Genomic DNA, 27841 nt, shown 5'->3' on the forward strand with positions numbered 1-27841 from the left:
TTTAGTTTTGTATTTTTAATTCACAAAACAGTGCATAGCATAATCCAACAGTCACAAGCCAAAAAAGTATTCATAATATTAAAAAATAACTTAGTTTCATGTTTCATCTCTCGAGGCGTCGCCACTCGGATGGAGGGTCCCTAGGTCCTCTGGGTTTGGGCAAACGCTTATTAAAACCTGGAGGAAAATAAAAATATAAATAAAATAACAACATATTTGGTTATTTCTGAAGTCTGAGAGGAACTTAATTTAAATATTTTGGTATAACTGTTGGCCTTTGTTATAATCATTTTTTTGAAGGAACCATACCAACACTTCCTGTAAAAAGAAATTATAATTATTATTTTAGTAGAAAGTCAGCTGAGGGCCAGATTAGTAAGTAAGTAAGTCTTTATTTATATAGTGCTTTCACAGACATTTTCTGTCCCCAAAGACGCTTTACAGCATTATTCAGCATTATTCATTCAGCATTCATTCACTCTATACCCTGGTGGTAAGCTACTATTGTAGCCACAGCTGCCCTGGGGCACACTGACAGAGGCGCGGCTGCCATGCCACTCGGCGCCATCGGTCCCTCCGAACACACCACACACACACACACCACTTTGATACTAGGCAATGTGGGTGAAGTGTCTTGCCAATGATTGAATTGATTGTATTTAACTGACCATGACTATCAACTGTTCTGGAGACCTGGAGCATGTTTTGTGTTGATGGGGGAAACCAGAGCACCCGGAGGAAACCCATCCAGACACGGGGAGAAACATGCAAACTCCACACAGAAAGGCCCGGGCGACCTGGGGATCGAACCCAGAACCTTCTTGCTGTGAGGCATGAGTGCTAGCCACTCAGCCACTGTGCCGATTAAAGGTCTTGGAGGGCCGGATCTGGCCCCCGGGCCTTATGTTTGACACCTGTGTTCTATACTATATTTCCATGGAGACAAGCAAGTAGTGGACCCTCCGATAGAAATGTTACGCAGTCCACCTTTAAAAAGAAAATGTATTTATTTATTTTACAACATTTATTATATATATATATTTTTAAATTTTTATTATGATTTTTTTTTTTTTTGCATTAAAGTGTAGATTTTTTTTTAAAAAAAAATTCTCATCTTTGAAGATTGAAAGAAATAAAGTGGATTGGATTTATTTCAAAATAATATTAAAAGACCAAAATGAACCTCTTTGTAGTAATGTGCATTATTTAATTAGTTTTACTTTTCAGAGGTTTTGTTGGGGGGATCTGTAGTCTGTAGTAGTGTAGTGAGTGGAAATGGATCGTACCAATCCCGTCTACGTGGGGTAAACTGCTGTCTGGGCTTGTGGGGGTTACATCCTCATAGTCGTCATCTACGTCTGTCACCCGTCTTGGGGCCTCTGAAAATAACACACAACTTTTGTTAATTTTCTGTTTCAATTTATACTGTAAGGTGCAATAGCAGTGATGGGAAGAATACTTTGAACATGTTTTTAGTTAGAGAATACTGAATACCTGCATTAAAATGTATTTTGTAGTGTATTATGATAAATGGTCCAATCAGAGAAATGTATTCTGAACTCTTAGAAAACTGTAACATCAAGTTGCATTTAAATGATAGTGCAAAGACAAAACATAGTATTAAAAACAGCATTTCCAGTCATTAAACCACACAGGGCTCACCACAGCTTCTATTTTGCTCTAGTTATGTTTAGGTTGAAGCTTATATTACACGACCGAACACCATAATGTTCCTTTGATTTTAGAGAAGTAACTGTATTCTGAATACCACCAAATGACAAAGTACCAGAACACAGTTACTCAAAATTAGTATTCAGAACACGTATTCTCGGTATTCAGTAACTCACTTCCCAAAACAGTAGTTATTGTGGAAAGAGCTATAAGAGTTGATGAAAGTATTAATACTGCTAATGACATTACTACTAGGGCTGAGTATCATTAAGAAATTGCCGATACAATACATAGGCCACGATACGATACAAATCTCGATACAGTGCACTTTCAATTCGATACGATATATATTTCAAATTGATTCGATATGATTTAATAAAAAAATAAAGGCTAAAAGTCTTTGTTAAACCACTTCTTGTGCAAAGTGAATATGAAACACAAACATTTTAATCATCAAAAGTGAAAATGTCAAATGTGTCGCATGAACGAGTTTCCTTCCACTGAACAAGCAACAAAACTGCAGCACAGTAACAAAATAATTTTGTAAAAGATACCAAAAAATACTGCAGCCCACGATATTGATACTGTATCATCACATTAAATGATACGATACATCAATATTTCAATATTTTTGCACACCTCGAATTACTACCTTTAGTATTATGTGTCTATAGTCCCTTATGTCACTACCAATCTTAATTTTTGCACTGCTGTTAGATTTACCTTTTACCTACTTTTCTTTTCCTTGCTATCTTTTTTTGCTACTTATTTACAATTTGTTATTACCATTTATATATTTTTTCTCTTTGTTATTATATTATATTGTGATGTGTGAGCTACTGTGTCCAGATAATTTCCTTGTGGATCAATAACGTTTGTCTAAGTTTAAGTCTATGAACCTACTACTCCCTACACCCTATGAAAACAGATCATTGTAAGAGAGAGTGAGAGACCTGAGAGGAGGTGATACTGCGGCGTGATGTCAGAGTTTGTGGGCGAGGCCATGTCATACAGGTTAGTGTCCGTGGGGATGGGCTTGGCTCGGGGGCGGACCACGCCGTACACAGGGGTGGATGACGGCAGCTGGATGTTGTCATAGTGAGGGTCTGTGTTCCTGGAAAAAAGATTCAGAGCCTTTAGAGTTCACATATTCTGTTTTATTCATGCTTTTTGGACACCATTGCGTTTGTATTTTGTCTTTTTTTTTTATTCTGGTGATGTTTATTATTTTGCTTTCTGGTTGGACACGGGCAGCAGATGCGACATACGTAAACATAACTTACACTCTGCAGCTGATGTTATCAATATTCCCAGGGTGTGTGACGCTAACTGTAGGCACAGCTCTGTCTGAAGCTTTATTAGACTTTAATCTGTGCTTTATTTTAACACAGTCTGAGCAGAAAGAGCTGACTGAGCTGAAACTACAACAGGAGAGCTGATTTGTGTTGTTAAACAAGTTTTTGTTGAAAATCAAACACCTAAACAAGACCACGAATGCTTGTATTGCATTGTGTGACCACGGTAACTGCCAAACATTTCACCAATAGAGATACACGTAGAACTCCGCACAGCAAAGTGTCTATGCCAGCTCTGTTACCTGGAAACCATAACATTAACCAAAACACGCCTAAACTGCACTATAGTTATGATTAGACTAATATAAATAGATATCAACACCTTTATTTAGGTAAATGAATATTTACACTATCAAAAAAAGCCGTCCGTGCTTGGAAATGGAAATTGCATTTTGAAGGGAAATTTCCGTGTTGATAATACTAGTAGTGGGGCTCTGTTTTAGAACTAAGTGCTACTTCCTGTTTTTTTGCACTTTCTTTCTCAGCTTCTTTACACAAACTGGCATTTAACTGATGTAAAACTAAAACCAGGATCGATCCAAGTAAGTAGTAAGTATAATGTTGTTTCCTCATTATAAACAGACCTGGAGTTGTGTTTTGTTTCATTCTCACATGTTTAACAGACAAACCGTGAATATTTAGGCTGAGTTCTTCTCTCAGAATGAAAACACTCTGCTCCACCTTGTGATGTTTTGTGCTCTACTGTATTTTTAAACTCCATACACCTTCACTAGAATAATGTGGATGATTCCAGCACTAGAATTGCTGCTCTTCACTGAACTAAAGGTAAAAGGAGCTGTTAACTTGAAAACTACCAATACATGACATCAACAAAACACAACTCCAAGTGTTTTTGAGCCGGTAACAACATAATAACATGACTTAAAGCTCACAAGAGTCCATTTTGTGTAATATAGGACTTTAAGTGTTTATTGTAGACCTACCTGGGGAGGGTGGAGGTCGAAGGTGCACACCCCTTCCTGTTGACCACAGCGTACGTCGCCTCCATGCTCTGCTCCTTGGACCTGCTCCAAATTCAGATAATTATAAAGCTGCACTGTGTAACATTTCTAGTCGAGGGTCCACCACCTGCCTATCTCCATGTACATGTTATTTCTTTGTCTAGAATGTTCCACAGTATAGATTAAACCTATTAAATCTATCACGAGGGAGACAAGCAGGTAATAGCACTACACTACATTGTATTTTTGAGAAACAGAAACACCCGTAATGAAAAAATGCTAGATGGATGTTTAATGTCACACCATGGAACATTCCAAAGCAATAACATCTCCATGGAGACAAGCAGCTAGGGACCCTTCATCAGAACACAGTGCACAGTGACCTTTAAACCAATGAATAGAAAATTGTAAACAGCATGAGTTTCGGCATGAGGAATACTTCTGTGTTTCTTGAATATTTCAAATTGCACAAATCTGTACACTTTGATTACTTCCCAAATGTGGTGGAAGTGACAGTATCGTTGTGTTGTGTGGTCAAAAAAACTCACTTTTGGCTCAATCCCTATTTCTTAAAGGGCCCATGTTTTGCTATTTTCTGATCTATGTTATAATGTTTCCTCATCACAAACAGACCTGGAGTTGTGTTTTGTTTCATTCACTCATGTTTAACACAAAAATCCTGCATATTTAGGCTGAGTTCTTCTCTCAAACACTTTGTGATGTTCCACTTTGTGATGTCATGTGATAATACATTGAGTGCTCTACTATGTTTTAAAACTCCATAGACCTTCATGAGAATCATTTGGATAATTTCAGCTCTGGAATCGCCAATCTTTACTGAATTAAAGGTAAAAGAAGCTGTTAACTTGACTAATAATAAATGATTACTCAAACATATGTGAATGAAACAAAACACAACTCCAGGTCTTTTTTTGATGAGGTAACAACATTATAACATGGCTTGAAGCTCAAAAGAGTAGGGGTATGCAAAAATATCAAAATGTCGTTTAATGCGATGTTACAGCATCGATATCGTGGGCTGTTTTATCGATATATTGCCAAGAGTATTTTTTGGCATATTTTACTAAACTAAAAAAGTGGAAGGAAACCTGTTTATGAGACACATTTGACATTTTCACAGTTTTGATGATTAAAATGGGCGTGTTTCATACTAACTTTGCACAAGAAGTGGTTTAGCAAAGACTTTTAGAATCACAGCCATGATATAGCCTTCGAATCAAAAATCACACTGCATCGAATCGTGGCCTGTGTATCGAGGTATGTATTGTATCGTGTACTGTGTATCAAGATATGTATTGCATCATGGCTTATGTATCGAGGTATGTATCATATCGTGGCCTATGTATCGAGGTATGTATCGTATCGTGGCCTATGTATCGAGGTATATCTTAAATAGTGGCCTGTGTATCAAGGTATGTATCGTATCGTGGCCTATGTATTGATGTATGTATCGAATCATGGCTTATGTATCGAGGTATGTATCGAATCGTGACTATGTATCGGGCTGTATCGAATCGTATATGTATCGGGCTGTATCGAATCGTGACCTATGTATCGGGCTGTATCGAATCGTGACCTATGTATCGGGCTGTATCGAATCGTGACCTATGTATCGGGCTGTATCGAATCGTGGCCTATGTATCGAGGCCTGTATCATATCGTGGCCTATGTATCGAGGTTGTATCGAATCATGGCCTATGTAATAAGGTATCTATTGTATCGTGGCCTATGTATCGAGATATGTATGATATTAGCAACTTCTTAATGATACTCAGCCCTACACAAGAGTAAATTTTTAATATGGGTTTTTTAACAAATCATTAAATGTAGTTGTTTCTTTACTCTTGTGAGGGGTTCAGAGCATTTACTCTTGAACTAGCTGATCTATGTGGTATAATTCTGTATCTATAATGTTATCATTGCGAGATAGGGACACTCCTGCATGGTGCAAATCTAAAGGCTCCATGCTCAGAATATGATGAAGCCTTTCGCTTGCTTCCTGGTTTGAGCGTTTCCATGGAGACGGTGAACATGATGCTGATGGGGGGTCAGCATGATGGAGGGGGTATGTGTTACTGTGTTAGTGCGTGCGTGCGTGTATGTGTGCGTCTGTGTGTGTGTGTGTGTGTGTGTGAGGGGGGGTGACACTGAGGAGACTGAGAATCTCACTCTGAACTGGTCACACCTCCATATGGGCCATCTCTCACCACATTCTCATTAAACCGAGCCAATATCGGCCGCTCTGCTCCTCCCGCTCTGTTCTCCTCTATTCTTTCAGCTTAAAGGGCCCATATTACACTATTCTCTGATTTATATTAGTTATAATGTTGTTTCCTCATCACAAACATACCTGGAGTAAACAGATTAATAATAAAGTGTTACTCAGACATGTGTGAATGAAACAAAACACAACTCCAGGCCTGTTTTTGATGAGGTAACAACATTATAATATGACTTAAAGATCACAAGAGACATTTTTTGTGTAATATAGGACCTTAAACACAACTAAACCAAATCAAGATTGAACAAGGACTAACCTGTTGTTTGTTACAGCTGCTTGGACACTCTGAGAATTGTTCAACTGAAAACAGATAAAACAGAGTTAGAGTTACTTTATTTTGAACATTTAAAATTCAAAGGTGCACTATGTAACTTTTTGGCTGGGGGTCCATCACCTAGTCAGGCTGATGCCACCTAGTTATATATATATATTTTTCTTTTATAAAGAAGCATTTTATGGAGCTAAATTATTCCCTGATTGTGGGAAAGATGGACTGGCGTGGGTAATGTTGTGTTTTAGTTTTAGTTTTTCTTTGAGTGAAGCAGAAAAGAGGGAGCCACTGTCTGTGCGAATGTTCATGTATGTTAGCTTTCAATTTCATTTCTCTCCAGCGACTAGATCAGGAATCAGAATACACTAGACGGTTCGCAAAAACCCCGGAAGTGCGAGTCCGGGCACCAGCCAATCAGTGAAGAGTCATACATTCTGTGTTGGCAACGATTCCCGAGATCGAGCATTTAAAGCCAGAACAAAGAGAATGTTTGGTGAATTTTATCAAGGAGAAAGACGTTATTGCCCTTTTTCCTACAGGATTTGGGAAAAGCTTAATATACCAGTTAGTCCCATTAGTGGCACATTAGATACATCATGACCAAATAGCAGCGATTGGTTAAATAAAAAAGTACCCGCCTACGGTCAAGCAAACGAACCCTAATGCTGTGAACTGAAACCATGAAGTGAAACCGACTGATGAATCAGGCTATCATCACCTGCTTTTTTCTATGAATATGATCCACAGTATGAAATCTTACATTTATTCAATTACAGGTGGTTTTATAGCTGAAAAATACCTAGAAAAACAAAACAGGCATTCTGACTGTGATCGGGGTCGCCTCTCCAGAGATCTCACCTGTAAATTGGTCTGGTTTAATCTCCATGATAATAGAAAGGTTTAATACCATACTGTGAAACATTATAGACAAAGCAATAACATCCCCGTGGAGAAAAGCTTTTGATGGACCCTCCACCAGAAAAGTTACACAATGCACATTTAAACCTTCACCATAGTTTCTCCTTATAAACATGAAAGAAATTACATTAAAAACTAAAACAAAACAAACCACATGCACATTACAAACACACAGGTTTATAATATCTTACCAATAATCCCCTTTTAAATAAAGGTCCATTAATATCTTTCCTTTCTCTAAAAAGTTCCATTTCAAATGTAAAGAAGTATGAAAATCCACTCACAAAAATGTAACCAGAATCCTCAACACAGACACGCCAACTGCTGCAGATCTGACACACTATAATCAAACTAATAACTACCATTTAGCAGGTTCTTTGTCTACTATGTCTACATTGGAGGGTGGGGACCCAAAATTTTCAAAACTACTGTAAACAGTGAGAAAGCTTTCTGCTGCTTATATATTAAAATGTTCATATCACATTATGTTATGATTCAATTTCTAATGTTTCCTCGTCACAAACAGACCTGGAGTTGTGTTTTGCTTCATTCACACGTTTAACACACAAACCCTGCATATTTAGGCTGAGTTCCACCTTTGTGATGTCATGTGGTAGTATAGGAAGTGCTCTGCTATGTTTTTATACTCCATACACATTCATTATAATAATTTGGATGATTTCTGCGCTGGAATTGCCAATCTCTGCGGGAAAAAAATGTAAAAAAGGTAGCTGTTAACTTGATAACTACCACAACATGACATCCCAAGGTGGAATAGAGCATTTTGAGCTTTGGAGATGCACTCAGACTAATAATAAATATTACTCAAACACGTGTAAATGAAACAAAACACAACTCTGGGTATGTTTTTGAGGAGGTAACAACATTATAACATGACTTTAAGCTCGCAAAAGAGTCCATTTTGTGTAATATAGGCCTTTAAAATAGAAATAAAAGAACAGAAGTGTCATATAAAGCAACATCTTGCGGCACGTCACCTACATGAGTCCATGGAAGCAGAAATTTAAAAGTACACATCATAGAGATAGACACGGAGGTTAGTTTAATGCCATACTGTGGAATATTACAGCCAAAGCCACACGTTTCCGTGGAGACAAGCAGGTGGACGCCCTCCCCAAGGCAAGAACGAAATCAAGAGATCCAAGCCAGCTCACAGTAAGGATGCAAGTTTTTCAGTACAATAAAATATCCGAAATGAAAAAAATATCTAAGCAATTTAAGTTTTATATTATTTTGTTAATATGTTTATGCAGTGGGGCTTTAACGTGACCAAAATACCACCATGAAAAGTAAAACATAGTATAAGATCTCACAGAAGATAAACCAAGAAAAACTCACCTCAGTGTTCTACTTTTCCCTGGTTTATTCCTTTGTTGGTCATGGTTTAGTCCTGGTTAGGCTATGGTTTGTTTCTGGTTTGGTTCTGGTTCAGCCCTGGTACAACACTGTTCTGGTATTGTGTTAAACGGTTTCTGAAAACAGGAAGTGTCACTTCTCTGTGGGCTAGCCTTCCTCTTATGATCTGTCACATCTGAATATATTTGTGAGCTGCTCTGTGTCCAGCTGCAGCAGGTTCACCTCCTTTTTATGCAAAGTATTATTTTACAAAGATCAGAACTATACTTACAGTAAGAAAAAGAAGAAGAAGTTCACTGTTTATAACACCATAACGAAACAACAAAACGCTTTTCCTTTTTGTTGTGTTGAGAGGTAAAATTGTATTTCTTAAAGGAGTACATAATGTTTAGTTTGCATGTTGTTGCTTGTAAAAATCTAAAATTACAATTCTTGAGAGCACAATTTCTATAGAGTATTGACACTTTGCAACTGATGTCTGTCTGAAGTCTAAAGTTAAGTCCATTTTGTAGAACCATGAATGCTCATTGTCCATTGTAGGACACCCCCAGCGAGAGGTCACTGCAAAGTGTCAGTTACGTAACTAAATGTGTGCTTGTTTGATATAGATTGCAAATTAAATTACATCATCAGAGAAATTTGCACTGTGTAACTTTTCTGGTGAATGATTCATCAAACACTTTTCTCTGTGGAGATGTTATTGCTTTATCTGGAATGTTTCTCCGCATGGCATTAAACCGTTCTATCATCACGGAGACCAAACCAGACCAAGTTACAGGTCAGATCTGTGAAGAGGCAATAGCGCTCACAGACTGACTGTTTTTCGATGTATTTTTGAGCTATAAAACCACCCGCAATTGAATAAATATAAGGTAAAGCTGTTTAATGTCATACTGTGGAACATTCCAGCTAGAGCAGGGGTGTTCAAACTTTTTTCATCAAGGGCCACATATATAAACACAGACGAAGCAGAGAGCTGATCGAGGGCCATAGACTGGTGCTCAATACAGTCAACAATTGAAATATGTGCATGTTTAATGTGTTAGAATGAGCCATCAGTTTTTAATCATGCTAAGATCTTTAAAACCACACACTAAATATTAAATATTAGCTTTATTAAGGTAGATTTTCAAAAAACTTGTAGTAAAAAGCTAATTTTTAATTGATGTAAGGTAATTTGGGCCAATTCACCTGGAAAAATTTGTCTGAGGGCCGAATTTGGCCCACGAGTCATAGTTTGGACATGACTGAGCTAGAGCAATGACATCTCCATAGAAACAAGCAGATGACGGACAACCAAACAAAGTTACATACTGCACCTTTAAGATTGGCATTCTAATCTGGGTGAGATTTGACCAGTCCCAGACCAGTATGACATGAACAGAGCATCAGGTGTAAGAATATTTGCCAGATTATCTAAAAATAACCTTGGTCACAATTTTACAAATCCAGATTCAAGCGCAAACCCTCACTGCTCTGGTCTGTTACTGTGAGTACTGCAGTCACATTTGTATTTGGTGAAATAGCAGTTATAAGTACTAGTAATAGAAGCAGCAGCAGCAGCAGCAGCAGCAGCAGCAGCAGCAGCAGCAGTAGTAGTAGGACATTATGCAGTACCCTGGGCAGGTTGTAGTACACTGAATCAGAGCTGTTCTTCTCGAGGAACCATTTGAACAAACAGGAAGTAGCTGTGTAGATGAAGCGGTACTGTTCCTTTCAAAATAAGGCAAAACAAGAAGATGTATTAGTGTAAATAAATCTGATTTAGGTTTATTTTTTTTATATTTAATCTTTTCGGTTTATCTAGATCAAAGTCAAGAACATCTGTAAGTGCTCTGGGCTCTAAATCTGTACGATTGCGAGATAGGGACTGTGCCTTGGCATAGATCTCTTCAAATCTTGTCCATTTTGACTATCATGTCTTGTCAAGCCACTCTATTTTTTATCTTCTTTTACATATTTTATCTCTTGTTAGCACCAAAACTGTGTTGTACATGGCCTTGACAGAAATAAAATAAATATAATATTCTTAATACAGCATACTCCTCCACTGTTGTTACTTGATTCATTACTAAGGATTTCCAGTTTGCTATAGATGCTTTTATTTTTAGTTTAGTGAAAATTTTGAAGTGTGGGAGTGAAACTTCCTGATTCTCTGATACTTCTATAACTACTCTTCCTTTTTTAAAACATGGCTAAATATGTACTTGATGAATAATGTGTTATTTCTTACTTTGGTTTGCACTGCACTGGGCCTCTGTCTCCTCAGCTCCATAACAAGCCTCATAATGTTAAAGTCTGAGGTGAGCTTCTGTAAAAACACAAAATATATTCACAAAGATTGGAAAGACTGGAACCCACAACCTCTTCACTGAGAGGCAGATAGAATAAATACTTCATCACACTCTCACCTGGTGTAGGAGTAGCTGATAGATCTGGTCCAAAGCACAGATAACTCCAGTTCTTCCACAGCCAGCACTAAGACACAGGATATATCAAGATTAATCTGTGTTTTGAAGCTACGAAATCATAAAACCTAAAGATGCACTGTGTAAATTTTCTTCTGTGAGTCCATGGGGATGTTATTGCTTTGCCTGAAATGTTTGTGGAGACAAATAGGTCACACTGTACCATTAAGTAAAGTAAAAAAAAGTTTTAAAAAATTAAGAATGAACCAAAACAATTCTCCAACATAAAGTCATAATCTCATATATTTATGTTGTGTATCTACTATTGTTGACACGATACTAAAATTTAAAAACTCGATACCACAATAATAATGAAAAACACTCGATTAAATCATAGTATTTTCTTTTCTTTTACCATGTGGTGTTATATTTGCGTAATGCCTCAGTGGTCCAAATGTGACTTTATTTAGTATCGATACCTGCTCAAATTAGTAGTTTCGATCCTAGTTTTAGTATCGATTAGTAGGGCTGGATATCATTAAAAAGTTGCTGATATGATACATACCTCGATACATAGGCCACAATATGATATATATCTCGATACAGTGCACTTTCGATTCAGTACGATATATTTTAAATTGATTTGATACGGTTTAATAAAAATAAAGGCTAAACCATGGCTGTGATACTAAAAGTCTTTGTTAAACCACTTCTTGTGTAAAGTTCATATGAAACACACCTATTTTAATCATCAAAACAGTGAAAATGTCAAATGTGTCGCATGAAAGAGTTTCCTTCCTCTGAACAAGAAACAAAACTGCAGCGTGGAAACAATATAATTTAGTAAAATATACCAAAAAAAAAAAACTCTTGGCGATATATTGATACAGCAGCCCCTGATATCGATACTATATCATCACATTAAATGACACGATATATCAACATTTTGATATTTTTGCACACCCCTATCGATTAGTATCTGATTTTTTGATACTTCTGACAATTCTAGTATCCACAAAGCTTTAGACTAGGGCTGAGATCTGTTCTGTGTGCTCTGGGAGACATTTATTGACACAGTTTTGTATCAGACAGACCATATTATGACCTGTTATAACTCTACATACATCTGCATACATTATTATCTAAGCATGTTTATATTTACATTCATTTGGATCGCATTAGAACTCATTAGTGAAATGGGGTCCCTTTATGGAAAACTGCAAATCAACAATTTTTTCCTTACTTTTTTCTTCTCTTCTTTTCTCCTCCTCTGTCTTTATTTATTTATTTTTATTGTTCCTTCATTTCGTTTTGATAATATCTGCTTTTGACATTTATTATTAAGATGATTGCTTTGAAAATAAGAAAAATGTAAAGGAAAAATTATGATTTGTAAATCTTGTATGGATATTAAAACATATTTATAGAATTAATTTGTGTTCTAGTTGTTGTATTTTGTGTTTTTGATGTTTTGTAGGACAAAGTAGAGTGTGGACTGATAACATCTCCACGTTTTCTCTGTAAAAAGACAAATGATATTTAGAGAGAGAAACAGAAGAATAAAAGTGATAAGATCTCTACTGTATTCTAAAACTATGAAAATGTATGAATGGGAGTACATAGTAATTTGACCTTGTTCTATGTGTTATGTCTGTACTAGAGGTGGCCAATAAGCTCTACCAATATTTTGGGCCCAATTTAGATTATTTTCTTCAAATTATGTTATTTAAATTCATTACAAACTCCCCCCTTTTTGCCACAAACCTACAATTGATACAGCCACAAGCCTTCTATATGTTTAAGTCCCTGCTGCTGATCCCTGTGTGTGTGTGTGTGTGTGTGTGTGTGTGTGTGTGTGCAAGCCTCCATCTTCCAGACCCCTGCTGTGATTGGTGGATTCAATTCAAGCTGGCATGTTTGGTGTATCGCCCTAACTCCTGACCAATGCTGGGCCAACACCTGCAGCGCCACGCCTATAAAAGGACCCGCCCCCTGCCACTCATGGCTACTGTTCTGCCTGCTGCTGTGTTTCTTGTGTTGCTTTTGTTAACTTTGATTGCGACACTAGTAGTCCTTTGTGGCTTTGTTTTGAGACTGGCTTGTTTTTCTGTTATTGTCATTTACTGCATATACTCTGTTTTTGTTACCCTGCTTTTAGTTATACATTTAGCTACTCTGTTTAGAGCAGGGATCTCCAACCTGTAGTTCGGGAGCCACCAGTAGTTCTCCACCCCCTTCAAAGTAGCTCGCCAAGGGATTTTGGAATTATACTATTGTGCTGAATAACAAAAAATTGGTTAATTACATCCCTATTACCATTGTAAATGTGTAATTTCGAACTTTGTGCACTAATAAATGGACAATGGTTTGTTTTGTAGGCATCTGTACCCAAAGACTTGCTCTCTTTCTTATAATCGTCTCAATTTCTTGCAGCCCCTAAAATTAGTAGCTCTCTGGCAATTGAGTTTTGTAAATGGAGCTCACCGGAGGAAAAAGGTTGGAGACCCCTGGTTTAGAGTCTCTTTTTGTTAAACATTGTAAATAGCTCTACCTTTACCTTCCTTTTTGAATAAATTACAACTTTAGTTTTACCATTTTACGTCTTGGTTCTTTTGTTACTTCCCCTGTCTCTAGCAGAACTGAGTCATAACAACAATACAAAAGAGCTATTTTCTGATCTATGTTATAATGTTGTGGAGTTGTGTTTTGTTTTGTTTTATTCACATGTTTAAAACACAACTCCTGGATATTTAGGCTGAGTTCTTCTCTCAAACAGAAAACACTCATGCCATGTGGTAATACGGGAAGTGCTCCCCTGTGTTTTTAAACTTCATACAATTTCATACACATTTCAATTTCAGTCCTGGAATTTCCAATCCAAAACTTACTGAACTAAAGGTAAAAGGCAGCTGTTCACATGACATCACAAGGAGGAACAGAGCATTTTGAGCCTTGGAGAAGTAGACAGACAGAGGATTAGTCAAGCAAGTGAGAATGAAACAAAAACAACTCTAGATATGTTTTTGATGAGATAACAGCATTATAACAAAAACAAAAAGGTCACAAGAGTCACTTTTGTGTAATACAGGACCTTTAAAGTGTAAATGTAAAGCTTTTGTGTGTGTGTGTTTTTTTAGGCAGCAGACTAACCAGAACAAAATATCTGTCTAGACTGGAGTTTTAGCACAGAGAGAGTATAGGTGGTGTAATATGTTCTAAATGCATAAATATGTAAATGCGTGAACGTTTGAGACGGAGCAGATGTGACTGTTCTACAAACAGCGAGAACTGATCCATATTCACCTCCTTCTGTCAGCGACCCGTCTGTCTGCACAACCTCACCACAATATCAGAGAGTGCAGAAGATCTGACCCTATAAAGCTAACTGAAAGCACTGCTCTGTTAGAAGCTCTGTTACTCAGTTTTTCAGTTTGTCACTCTCGCGTTTTAGTAGAAAATCAAACACCTAAACAGGACCATGAACACTCGTATTGATCACAAGTTCCTGAAAATGTGTAATAAATGTGTATTAAATCCATTTAGTATTTTTTTCTTACTTTCTAACTTTTTGTCTCTGTTTCCTAATGTTTGTATTGTGTCACCATGGAAACTGCTGGCAACTACTTCTGGCAGTAGGTAATGCTTTATAGAAATCCCCCTTCATGATGTCAGCTCAAAGTGTCAATTTGTGGTTTTCAGATATGAGAAAGTTATGATGCTTTACTCCCAGTTAGGGAGTATAACATACTCACTGTGATCAACCTGATAATTTCTGTTTTTGTCTAGACCCAAGAACTCACTGTATTACAAAAAATCTGCATTTTAAAGCCATAATATGTCACATTTAGACTTAGATTTAGACAAACTTTACTGATCCAGAAGAAAAAATATGTGGACAGAGTAGCTCACACATCACAATATATTATAAAAACAAAGCTCAGTAAAAGAATGTTGCTTATTATGGCTTTTTTGCGCACTGAACTCTCCATTCTCCAAATATGGTTCATAGTTTTTGTTCCAAATAGGAAGGGAACATGGAGGCATTTTCGGCTCCACTGGCTCTGGCTCCAATTAACTTTACATGGAAAAATTGTCACCCCTCTTTCTGTAACTGCTGCAGTGAGTCTCCTCGTTTTGGTCTTAAAATGTTCGTATTAACCCACTCTACATGATCATGGTGTTTTTATTTTGCTATTTTGGATTTTGGCTCCATATTTGTCCCGTAACTGCTAACCTTGTGAGTTTCATTTGACTGGAGCTGACGCTATGGGTGACGTCACACTTCCTTAGTCCACTTCTTTATACAGTCTATGAATTTAAGTTTCTATTTCCATGGAATGATGTAGCTGGCATACGTCACTTTAATAATATTAGTTTTAGCTGCCTCCATCTGTATTACATTGTTTTGTATTTTTGGCCGGTATAATGTTGTGAGGTCATCTGAAATAAATCTTAACCAACGCCAAGGTCTTGATTAGGACTAAACCAGGTTATAAATCCATAAGTCTCACCTGCAGTGCACCAGTTTCAGATTGCGGTTTAGGGGATTTTGGACTCTCTGGACCAGGTCCAGACTTGACTTCTGAAGGTCTTGGACTCTGTGGAGCAGGTCTAAGACTCCTGAAGCCTCGTAAGGAACATCGTGATCTGGCCATGAGAGGAACTGCAGCTGGATGACCACACGCACATCCTAAAAGTAATGAGTGAAAATCAGTAAAATCTGCAAATTCCAAACCTCATGGTGTATTTTTGTGAAAATGTCCCACTACATTTATCCCAACACAAAAAAATGTATAAATAAAGGTCTATGGACTCTTTAAAAGTGGGAATTTGGGATTGGGAGACAAATGTTTACAGAAATGTTGACCCTAAAATAGTTTTTCATTTCAACTACACATATAGCAAATCCAAACCAACTTTATTTCTAATGCACTTTAAAAACAAAGCAGTTGATCAAAGTTCAATACACAACAATAATTATAAAAGGCAATAACAAAGACAGAGATTGCAAAAATACAGACACATAAAAATGAAGAGAACAGGTGAGATTAAAGAGCTGACTGATTCAAAATTGTGGTTTATTTTTTGTTCTAAAGATTTAAAATCATTAGTATCTAGATCTTATGTCAGTAAAGTATTGAAACTGTATTATGGTCTACTTCATTTTGCCTCTGCCACCTGAATCCCACCAATGTTCATAAGCATTCAGGCACATGAAACACAAAAATACCAGCGAAATAACACAAGGACAGCTGGGTCACAACACGGCCATCCTACACAAGTCTGATCATGGCCAGGGCACGGCCAGCCTCCACATATCACTGCATACTCACACGCATTTAACACGTACACTACATGGTACATATGACACCAGGCACACATACAGCCCACACACATGTACACACACACAAATGCAGTGCCACATTGGGTTTTCCATGCTTCTTGGGGGACATTACATTGACTTTTTATCTAAACCTAAATTACATCTTGCCTAATCTTAACCCAAATCTTAACCTATTTTAACTCATATGTAAACTTTAAACCATTTGCATCAAGAGGAGATGATTTTGTGAGGAAGTCAGGTCCACATGATATGAGAGTGTGAATTCAGATTTTAGTCCCCAGAGTGTGATAAACCCAGCCCACTATGCTCTGTACACTCTAACACGTACACACTGTACAAGACACAAGTGTAAGAGACACAAGAGTAAGAGACACAAGAGTAAAGAGACACAAGTGTAAGAGACACAAGTGTAAGAGACACAAGTGTAAGAGACACAAGAGTAAGAGACACAAAGAGTAAGAGACACAAGTGTAAGAGACACAAGAGTAAAGAGACACAAGTGTAAGAGACACAAGTGTAAGAGACACAAGAGTAAGAGACACAAGAGTAAGAGACACAAGAGTAAGAGACACAAGAGTAAGAGACACAAGAGTAAGAGACACAAGAGTAAGAGACACAAGAGTAAGAGACACAAGACACAAGAGTAAGAGACACAAAAGAGTAAGAGACACACAAGAGTAAGAGACACAAGTAAGAGAGTAAAGAGACACAAGAGTAAGAGACACAAGACACAAGTAAGAGACACAAGAGTAAGAGACACAAGAGTAAGAGACACAAGAAGTAAGAGACACAAGAGTAAGAGACACAAGTGTAAGAGACACAAGTAAGTAAGAGACACAAGAGTAAGAGACACAAGAGTAAGAGACACAAGTGTAAGAGACACAAGTGTAAGAGACACAAAAGTAAGAGACACAAGAGTAAGAGACACAAGAGTAAAGAGACACAAGAGTAAGAGACACAAGAGTAAGAGACACAAGAATAAGAGACACAAGAGTAAGAGACACAAGAATAAGAGACACAAGAGTAAGAGACACAAGAGAGACACAAGTAAGAGACACAAGAGTAAGAGACAAAAGAATAAGAGACAAAAGAATAAGAGACACAAGAGTAAGAGACACAAGAGCAAGAGACACAGGGGAGTATGCACTGTTGAACTATAGGACTGACTATAGTATGGTGGTATTATAAAGTACAAGTTCATGTTGGGAATAGTTTGGAAAGTGTTAGATATTTGATTTAATCCAAGTGTAATTCAAGACGGATTCCAAAAGTTCCCCCCATAACTCGAATATCTCACATTGCTGAACCTGAATTTTCTTCTAGCTCAGAAAAATATTGTGCAAACTCCAATGTAATAAAAGATTATTCATTTACATTGTTGTATTGTGCTTGTAAATGTGTCTTGACATTTTAACTATATTTGAGGTTTAAGGTCTTTCGCCTTGTTTGCTTTTGTTACGAGTTAAATCACAAAAATGGCCCGGCTGGTACTACACGATGCCCTTTAGCTTCACAAACACGTCAAACAAAAACTAACAAACAATGACAGTAAAGTACTTCCTCAGTGTATTTTTACCCTCTGAAATGAGACCTGCAGTTCTCTGACTATGATGTCTTGAGTGGGACTGGACTCCCCCTGCTGGACACACACAAACATATACTGCACTCAGAATCCAACTTCAACACATTATTTCTCCAGATTTTAAAGATGCTGTATATAAGTATAAGTATAAGTATTTCTACTAATAATAGTAAATATTCTCACACAGTGAACAGAGAATGGTCCAAAGGATGTGGTTTGGTTCAGTTGAGACCAGTAAACCTCACATTTTTTCTGCAAGACAAAAAGATACATAAATAGAAAACACAGATAATACTTTACCTAGCCTTTCAGAAGTTGACATTAACCTACCACAGTAACATTTGATACAGTTCTCTTATTGCATCTTGCTTTCACGTTAAGTTAAGTAACTGCATATTTTAAGTACATGTGACAGGTTTTCATGTTTTTCTAATTATTTCTTAATTTGATGAGGTAGTACCTGTGGTCATTATTTATCATAGTTTTACATCAGTTAAGTGGAAAAAAGATTACAAGAAAAGTACAAAAACACAGGACTTGGCACTGAATTCTAAAACAGAATCAATCAACCTACACTGAAAATTCCACCTAAAATGCAGACTTACAACTTACGCACAAGGAAGGCATTTTTCTGACAGATCAAATACTGGTTTAATGAAATAAAGGTGTTGTCATTTATGTTTATTTTTCTAATCACAACTATTTCTAAACTACAACTTTAATGTAGACCCTTGTTAACATTATGGTTGCTAGGTAAAATAACTGGAATTACCTCTATGTATGTCACAGGAAGGAAAATAACAAACATCACCAAAATAAAACAAACAAAGCTATTTTTTTTTTTTTGTAAAACCTAAAATATAATGATGTTTGCTATGTTTTAGTGAAAAAATACTCTAACCTGTCATATATACTTTGACTTGCTACTTCACAGATGGACAATGGTGCAATGGCCTAAACATTTCACATTTTACTTTCAAACCAACACAGAGATACATAGATACAAAACTTGTCCAAATCGTATTCTCATGTGTTACATCAAGAGCTCGGTTTTGCCCACAATACAGAGGCTGTAAATCCTGGAGCCAATTTTCACATCTGGTTTGTGACGGCATCAGAAAAGTTGTTTAAAAAGAGTTGGAGGAAATGTTTGATATTTCATGATAATGTTTGATAATATTCAGTTGCGGATGTTTCATTGTATTTTAATCCATGTTTTAATCAAATGTATTTAATCTAAGGTGTGTAAATGTCATCTTTTAGTAATGCACAGCGATAATATTCACACAGAGGGGCTCATTGTGTCCTTAGGCAAGACATTTCACCCACATTGCACAGTATGAAAGCGGTGTGTGCATGAGTGTTGGTGGTGGTCGGAGGGGCTGATGGCGCAGACTGGCAGCCGCTGATCTCCACCGGGTATAGAGAGAATGAATAATTATCTGTAAAGCATCTTTTCGTGACATATGTCTGTGAAAAGCACTATATAAAAATGAACTTACTTACTTAATTCAATGTTAATGTATTCATAAGGTGGAGGTTTTAATATAAGCCCTTTTTGGGTTTTTTGCCTCTTCCAGAACCAATTTTTTTTATCTAGTGTGCTTTTTTTATTGTTATATGTTAAATATATGCTAAATAAATAAATAGCACAGTTTTTATGTGTTTCAATGTTCATTTTGTTAATGCGACACCTCACTGTTTTTGTTATTTTTTGTTTTGCATGAACACATATTTATATTGCACATTACTCTACTCACTTTTGCCCGACAATATTTACCTTGGCCATTTCAAACTCTCTGCATGCCATCACGATCACCTGCAACGAGAAATTTGACATAGAATATATTGTATTTGATTCATATGATCCCTTTTTAATAGACCCAAAGTCGTACCTTAACCTGATATTCCCAGATCATCCTCCAGAAGTCTCTGAGGGTGGAGCTGAGAGGAGCCTGAGCTGCAATATAACCACCAGACAGCGCTCCCTACAGGAAAGACAAAGATATTACAACTACTAACAATGAGAACTATATAAATGAGAATAAATGCTATTTTCATCAGCTGTTTAATAACATATGAGTGAACCTGAATGAAGCTGGCATTGATATAGTCTCTGTCAGATTCTGAGGTTTGGAGAGACAAGACTACTCTGGAATCATCATCTAAAACAAATTAAAACCAAGTATTAAATCAGGCGAGTCAGGCTGAACTTGTAGACAACAATATATAGGGCTGAAAAATAAGATAGTATAGAATAAAGTACAAATTAAAATACAGTACAAATACTTCTTACAGGGTAGTATATCCTTGTATCTGTTCTTCTTGATGTTTTCTTTCAGAGCTCCAGTTTCTGAGGACTGGGATTTTTTCCATGCCACCGACTGAGTACGCAACGCCTGGAAATCACAACAAACGAAATTTAAGTTTATTCTCACAGCTCATAAATGTGTTTCCACAACAGCGATAGTTATTTATTTACATTTTAAACGGCCCATTTTGCGCTATTTTCTGATCTGTGTTATAATGTTGTTTCCTCATCACAAACATACCTGGAGTTGTGTTTTGTTTACACATGTTTAACATAAATCCTGCATATTTATTTAAGCTTCTCTTATTTCATCTCTCAAACAGAAAACCCTCTGTTCCACCTTGTAATGTCATGCAGTAATATAGGAAGTGCTCCACTGTGTTTTTAAACTGCATACACCTTCACTAGAATCATCAATTTCTACTGAACTAAAGGTAACAGCATTGTAAGATTGCCTAAAGCCACAAGAGTCAATAATTGCATAATATAGGGCCTTTATACTATTAAATCAAATCAACAGTATTACGCAGTTGGCAGCTATAACAATTTACATGATTACTTGTTTGCTTTTCCTGTAAACCCTCAATCTGAAGTTCAATTTCACATCTGGTTAAAGTATAACTGTTTCTTGAATGGCACAATGGTTTACTGTTATGGTCTCAGATGACGAAAGCTTTGGAGAAACAGGAAATTAACCAACTGATTACATGACCTGCCAGTTTTACTCATGCCCACAATATTGGCAGTGCCCACAAAGTGTAAACAGAAGTGTCTGACGGGTTATCCCAGAAATGCAGTTAATAAATGTTCATGAGATAATAAAAGCCAAGTTCAACTTCTTGATTGGGCAACTAGAGAAACAATACAATGCAGAAGATTAGACAGCGTGTGTGTATATGTGTGTACACTACCAGTCAAAAGTTTTAGAAAACCACATTTTTTCCAGGTTTTTACTGTTTACTGTTGAGCAAACTAAACTTTCTAAACTTTTGATTCATGAAAGTGTGCACCTTTGGCAGATATAACAGCTGAACACACTCATGGCTTGATCTTTTTACAAAAGAAATCAAATATTCTTCAGAAAGTTCTTCCCAAACCTGTTTTCATTCCCATAAAAGTGTGGCACTTGTAGGTTGTTTGGCTTTTACTTTTCTATCCAGTTCATCCCAAAACTAGCTCGATGAGGCTTAAGTCTGGAGACTGTGCTGGACACTTCATGTTTTCAAGCTCACCATCTTGTTCTTTTTTCCTGAGGTATTTTTGGCAGAGTTTGAACTTGTCTTTTGTTATCTTTTTTTTTTTTTTTTTTTACCTCTGGCTGTTCAGTTTTTACCTTTGTACAATTTCAAGTGCTTCATTGGACTTGCACGACTTGAATTGCAATAAATAACTGTAAAATTCAGGGTGATCTAAAACTTTTGACCGGTAGCGTGCCCGTGTGTGCCACAAAAAGTGCAATAGTGCTCAAAGTTTAAATATAGTAAAAACAAACAGGATGTTGTAACCATGGTTTAAACCATGTTCAACCATGTTGAAAATACTGAAGTAGTCTGCAGGGTAAAACCGCAAAAATGTGTATCAGACACTACATAATACACCACCAAGGCACTCCGTCTGTTGAGAAAAGTTAAAGAGCCTTTATTGCATCTTGTCTATTAAGGATAAAAACATACACACTTAACCCGTAGACTGTATAAACTTATAGCCCAGGATTTGAGCCACACATCTGAGCCAGAGCAGTGAACAGAAGAAACCAGGATGTACAGATGGTTTTGAATATCAACCTGATGTAAATTAACATTACCACAACTGTAACCTGGTACAAAAATATTTCCTTTTTTTTTTTTTTATTTCAATGTTTTGTGGGCATTGTCCCTGATAAATAAGTTCAAATTTAATTATACACCTTACCCTCTCTGTAACTACAGCAATTATCAGAATCCTAGTTCCTATTTTGTGAATGTTGTTCCCTGACCTATTCGAATAAAGATGAAATAAAATCAATTTAAAGGATAATTACATGGGCTAAGGCAGCAGTGACCAAGCTTTCAAAACACAAATAAACCAAACCAAACTGTGAATAATTTAAATATTAGCATTTATAACAGGTTAGAATGAGTCACTGGACCTTTAATTATGTTTAGATGCTCAACACAATATCTGATATTGGCTTTATCAATAAAGACTTTCCAAATCTTTGAGTAAAAAATAAATTTTAAGATTGAATGGGTCATTTAATATGGAAGCCTTCAGGGCCTAGAAAAATGGTCCAAGGGCCACATTTGACACTTGAGCCAACCTTAGGCAACCTTATAATATGTAATAACTAATACCCAAATTAATTTATGTCTTCCTTCTCCTTGTGCTTCTCACGATTCAGCTTGATGAAACTTTTATGTGGTTTTCCTGTTCTAATTTCAAGAAGTATCTTAAAGATGTTCCAGATTATACTTGAAAATGAAACTGAGTGACCAAAAACAACTCAGCACAGAGTTAGTTCTGAGACACTTGAGAAAGTCTAATCCTTTAAACAGTGACTCGTATACTATATGCTGCCAACCACAGAGTGACATCTTTCCTGTTAACGACATATTTGATATTATAAATTCTTATGCACTGACACGCACAGCGGAGATCTTTGACCTGAGTCAGTGCCGGTGTGAGTTTGTATTTTGACACAAACACACTCGGTTGTTACTAAGCGAATGGTGACTTTCATTTTGGTCTGATTAGCACATTACTGTAACACAGAGCTCAGTGTGGACATGAGGATATCCAGAATATATTCAAATATTTCCTCATTCACAGCTTCTTATTTGTGCAACTGTTACTACGGCAACTACTACTACTACTGCTGCTGCTGCTACAACAGCAAATACTACTACTACTACTGCTGCTGTTACTACTGCAAATACTACTACTACTACTGCTGCTGTTACTACTGCAAATACTACTACTACTACTACTACTGTTGTTGCTGCTGCTACTACTGCAACTATTACTACTACTACTGCTGCCGCTACTGCTATTACTGCAACTACTACTACTGCTGCTGCTGCTGCTGCTGCTACTACTACTACTGCTGCTACTGCTAGTACAACTACTACTACAACTACAACTACTACTACTGCTGGTGCTGGTGCTACTACTACTACTACTACTACTACTACTACTACTACTACTATTACTACTACTACTACTACTGCTACTACTACTACTACTGCTGCTGACGCTGGTACTACTACTACTATACTCAGTTACATACAATGTCCAACAACAATAAACTTAAAAATACAGAAAAAATATGAATATGAATAATTATTTATTTGTATATAATATAAATATCATAATTTTTATATTATGAGTAGGTTCCTTATTTAAAGTTGCACTGTGTAACTTTTTGGGAGGGGAATCCATCACCTGCTTGTTTCTATGGACATGTCATTGCTCTGCCTGGAATGTTCCACAGTGTGACATTAAACAGCTCTACCTTACATTTATTCAATTACAGATGCTTTTATTGCTCAAAAATACCTGGAAAAATATCTAGAGGTATTCTGACTGTGAGCATGGTTGCCTCTCCACAGAGCTGATCTGTAACTTGATCTGGTTTGGTCTCCATACTGTAAAACTTTCCAGACAAAGCAATAACATCTTCATGGAAAAAAAGCATTTGATGGACCCTCCACCAGAAAAGTTACACATTGCACCTTTAAACAACTGTTAAAAAACTGCACATTCTGGTGTCTTTGTTGGTATTCATCACGATTCTGTAAAATGTCCCACAAATGATTATTTTCTACCCTTTTAATCACAATATTATTATTATTTATTTTCCCATCCCTAGTAGCAGTAGCAACAGTAAGCAGTAGGTCTGTTTGTAGCAGTAGTATCATTTTCTAATTTTACATATACTACTGCGTTTTGTATTCACTGATCTTTAACGTCCATGTCAAGTGTATGGACTGAATTTTTGTGAATATCGTATGCCATTTTTTGTCTTGCCATCAACCTGCCAACGTGAATTAAACTAAACATAACTATGTCTGTGATGAGGAAACCACATTATAAAGTAGGTCAGAATATTGGGCTTTTTAAACTGTCCCATATATAATAAATAAACACAAACATAAGTATTTAGTACTCACATTAAACTCCTGCTCTATGGTGTGCTGGTCCACGTTGTCCAAAGACTGAATCATGGACGAGAGCAGCTCCAGGTTCGACATGGTTCAAAACATTCACCTGGAATATTCAGGACACGAGATCACAAACAATCACAACAATCTGTATCTATTTATCTATGTACAGTCATTGACAAAAGTCTTGTCGCTTATCCATTTTGTAGAAACAAAAGCTTATAACCTGACTTTAAATTAATCGATTGGTTTTAGAAATGTCTCATATGAAAGCTAAAACCCTCCCAAATTATGCTCAATATACTAAAATAAATTTGCTTCACTGAAGAAAGATTGATAATTTAATGAACACAGAAAGGTCAGATTTTGGCAAGACAAAAGTCTTGTTGCCTTGTCATATGATGCACCCAATCCTAGATTACAGCCTCACCTGTGATCAGTTACTGATCAATCAATTAGTGTTTGTGTATAAAAAGAACCCCAGCACACCAGACCTTCACATCAACTGCAACTTGACCTCTGACAACATGCCTAAGATCCACCCTGAGACCAAAGTGTTAATTATCAAGAGGCTGAAGACCAGATCCACTGCTGAGGTGGCTGACACCTTCAATGTGTCTCAGCGTCAAGTACAAAGAATAAGAAAAAGATCTGAAATGACTGGAGATGTTTTTGACAAGCCCAGGTCTGGCAGACCCGCAAGACAACTGCTCGGGAGGACCGTTTGTTGATTTGAAAATCCAAGGCCAGCCCCTTTTCCACTGCAGCAGACTCCAGGCCTGGTCACCTCAAATCCCTGTGTCAACCACAACAGTTTGTAGAATTCTGTCTCGAAATGGCCTCGATGGTCGAATCAGTGCACAGAAACCAGCACTAAACAAAAGGTAATTAAAAAATCGTGTGGCACTTGCCAAGTCCCACAGCCTGCTAAAAGGATGGACACTGGAAAAGTGGCAGAAGGTGGATTTCTCAGATGAATCCTCAGTTGAATTACATCACAGCCACCCCAAATATTGCAGGAGACCTATTGGAGCCCGCATGGATCCAAGATTCACCCAGAAAACAGTTAAGTTTGGTGGCGGAAAAATCATGGTCTGGGGTTACATCCAGTATGGGGGTGTGCGAGACATTTGCAAGGTGAAAGGCAATATCAATAGCCTAAAATATCAAGAAGTATTAGCTACCGCTTACATTCCCAACCATAAAAGGGGTCTAATTTTGCAGCAGGATGGTGCTCCATCGCATACTTCTATCTTTACATCAAAGTTTCTCAAGGCGAAGAAGATCAAGGTGCTCCAGGACTGGCCAGCCCAGTCACCAGACATGAACATCATTGAGCATGTCTGGGGTAGAATGAAAGAGGAAGCATGAAAGGCAAAACCAAAGAATCTTGATGAACTCTGGGAGGCATGTAAGACGCTTTCTTTGCTATTCCTGATGACTTCATGAACAAATTGTATGAATCATTGTCGAACCGCATGGATGCAGTCCTTCAAGCTCATGGAAGTCATACAAGATATTAAATATGGATCTCACAGCACCACTACTTAATTCACTGACGTTATGCAACATATTTTTGTATTTGAAGTAACTTATTTGTTAAATTTTCTGTAGGTGACAAAACTTTTGTCTTGCCAAAATCTGACATTTCTGTGTTCATTAAATTATCAATCTTTCTTCAGTGAAGCAAATTTATTTTAGTATATTGAGCATAATTTGGGAGGGTTTTAGCTTTCATATGAGACATTTCTAAAACCAATCGATTAATTTAAAGTCAGGTTATAAGCTTTTGTTTCTACAAAATGGATAAGCGACAAGACTTTTGTCAATGACTGTATTTATCTACCTATCTAACACAGATCTGGGCATTGTCCAGCTCCAGAGCCACATACAGCACTTTGGTTGACTCTGACTGGCCCGTTTAAGCTCATTTGAAATTACAAAATAAACATATTTTATCATTTTACCTCATGCATCGACTAAAGCTGCATTGTTTTAATTTTAGAGGGTTTTTTTGTAAGGCAACTCACTTTTTCATTGCTTAGTCATAACATTTACTCTTACCAATCTCACCAGCTCATCAAAACAATGCTATTTACCGCTTTTTATAAAGAAATACAATTAACATTATGAAGAATATTTTCTGTTTCTTATGTGGTCCCATAAAAGAATTATTGCCGACCCCTGATCTGACACAAATATGTATAGTCGCACTTTCAGCCTTACACAGTATTTCACGTCTATCAAAATATCTATATGAAAATATTTATTTGCATATGGTCTCACTGCATCTCATTTCATAGAAATACTAAATTTGAATATTACTAAGAGGAGCAAGTTGATAATTACAAATGTAACATGTATGCATGCTCAGGATACTTATACTTAAAATATACTTATATACTATAAAGTCTATTCAAATGTGATGTAGCTCATTTCTGTGCCAATAAATCCTGTGAAGGAGCAACTCAATTTTAACTTCATGCAAAAGGTTTGAAGTATTTCTTATTTCTTTAGTGTTACAGTGCTCTTTGTCTTTAGTGGTGTTAAGTCTTGCAACACATACTGTAGGTGACATGACATGTGTGACTTCCCCCTGTAACATCATATAACATCATATATGTCTCAATCAATCTATAAAATACAACTTTTTATTTTTACATACCCGTGTCGTAGTCTCCAGTTAGGCTATCCACAAACCAACTTCATAGAGTTGTCTTCAGTTACAGTGTCCACATGATTACACGCAGCAGTAGTATTATTTTCAGAAGCAGTAGTTGTAGTAATAGTATTTGTTTCGATGTCCAATCTGTTGCATAGATCCACCCTAACCCTATAGAGATGTTTCCAGATATCTCGACAGGACAGATCCAGAAGTGGTAGTAGAAGTGAAAGCTCCAGTCTGTTGAAGCCGGTGAGATGCAGCTTCAGTTCTGTTAATAATTCACTCTCATCAGGAAGTAACTGTCCACTCACAGAAGAGCTCATGAGGAAACAGGAGACTTTTAACCTGCAAACTTAAGATACTCTGCTCGTCAGAACTTTCGTATAAATCAAATAGAGAATGGACTTAAATACATATTTATTTGTTTTGTTCACTCATTCCAGATAAAACTATGTTGACCTGCAGGTGTGGTTCAGTCCTGGTAGGTTTCCCAGTTGTTTCAAAGGTTTAATAAAATGTTAACAAATAACATTTAA

At 36.8% G+C, this 27841-nt stretch overlaps 1 protein-coding gene across 2 annotated transcripts; it reads right to left on the minus strand.

Moving 5' to 3' along the window:
* On the minus strand, positions 1 to 27560 carry ptpn18 (protein tyrosine phosphatase non-receptor type 18). 2 transcript variants are annotated; one of them, XM_020922428.2, is made up of 17 exons: positions 27306 to 27558; positions 24650 to 24746; positions 20487 to 20589; positions 20279 to 20355; positions 20086 to 20178; positions 19971 to 20009; positions 18374 to 18442; positions 18185 to 18247; positions 15776 to 15954; positions 11268 to 11334; positions 11090 to 11167; positions 10474 to 10569; positions 6547 to 6590; positions 3971 to 4051; positions 2625 to 2785; positions 1287 to 1379; positions 1 to 177 (listed from the first exon to the last, which is right to left on the minus strand). In XM_020922428.2, exons 2-17 carry the CDS (start codon positions 24728 to 24730, stop codon positions 104 to 106), a joined length of 1398 nt encoding a protein of 465 aa, XP_020778087.2. In that variant the 5' UTR covers positions 24731 to 24746; positions 27306 to 27558; the 3' UTR covers positions 1 to 103. The 2 variants fall into 2 exon arrangements, with proteins under 2 accessions (XP_020778087.2, XP_055021736.1); XM_055165761.1 differs by lacking the exon at positions 1 to 177 and having other exon boundaries at positions 1104 to 1379; positions 27306 to 27560.
* Between the last annotated feature and the right edge of the window lie 281 nt (positions 27561 to 27841).

This window comes from Boleophthalmus pectinirostris, unplaced genomic scaffold, assembly GCF_026225935.1.
Source record: "Boleophthalmus pectinirostris isolate CB_2022bp ecotype Guang Dong unplaced genomic scaffold, ASM2622593v1 HiC_scaffold_8, whole genome shotgun sequence".
Lineage (NCBI taxonomy): Eukaryota > Metazoa > Chordata > Actinopteri > Gobiiformes > Gobiidae > Boleophthalmus > Boleophthalmus pectinirostris.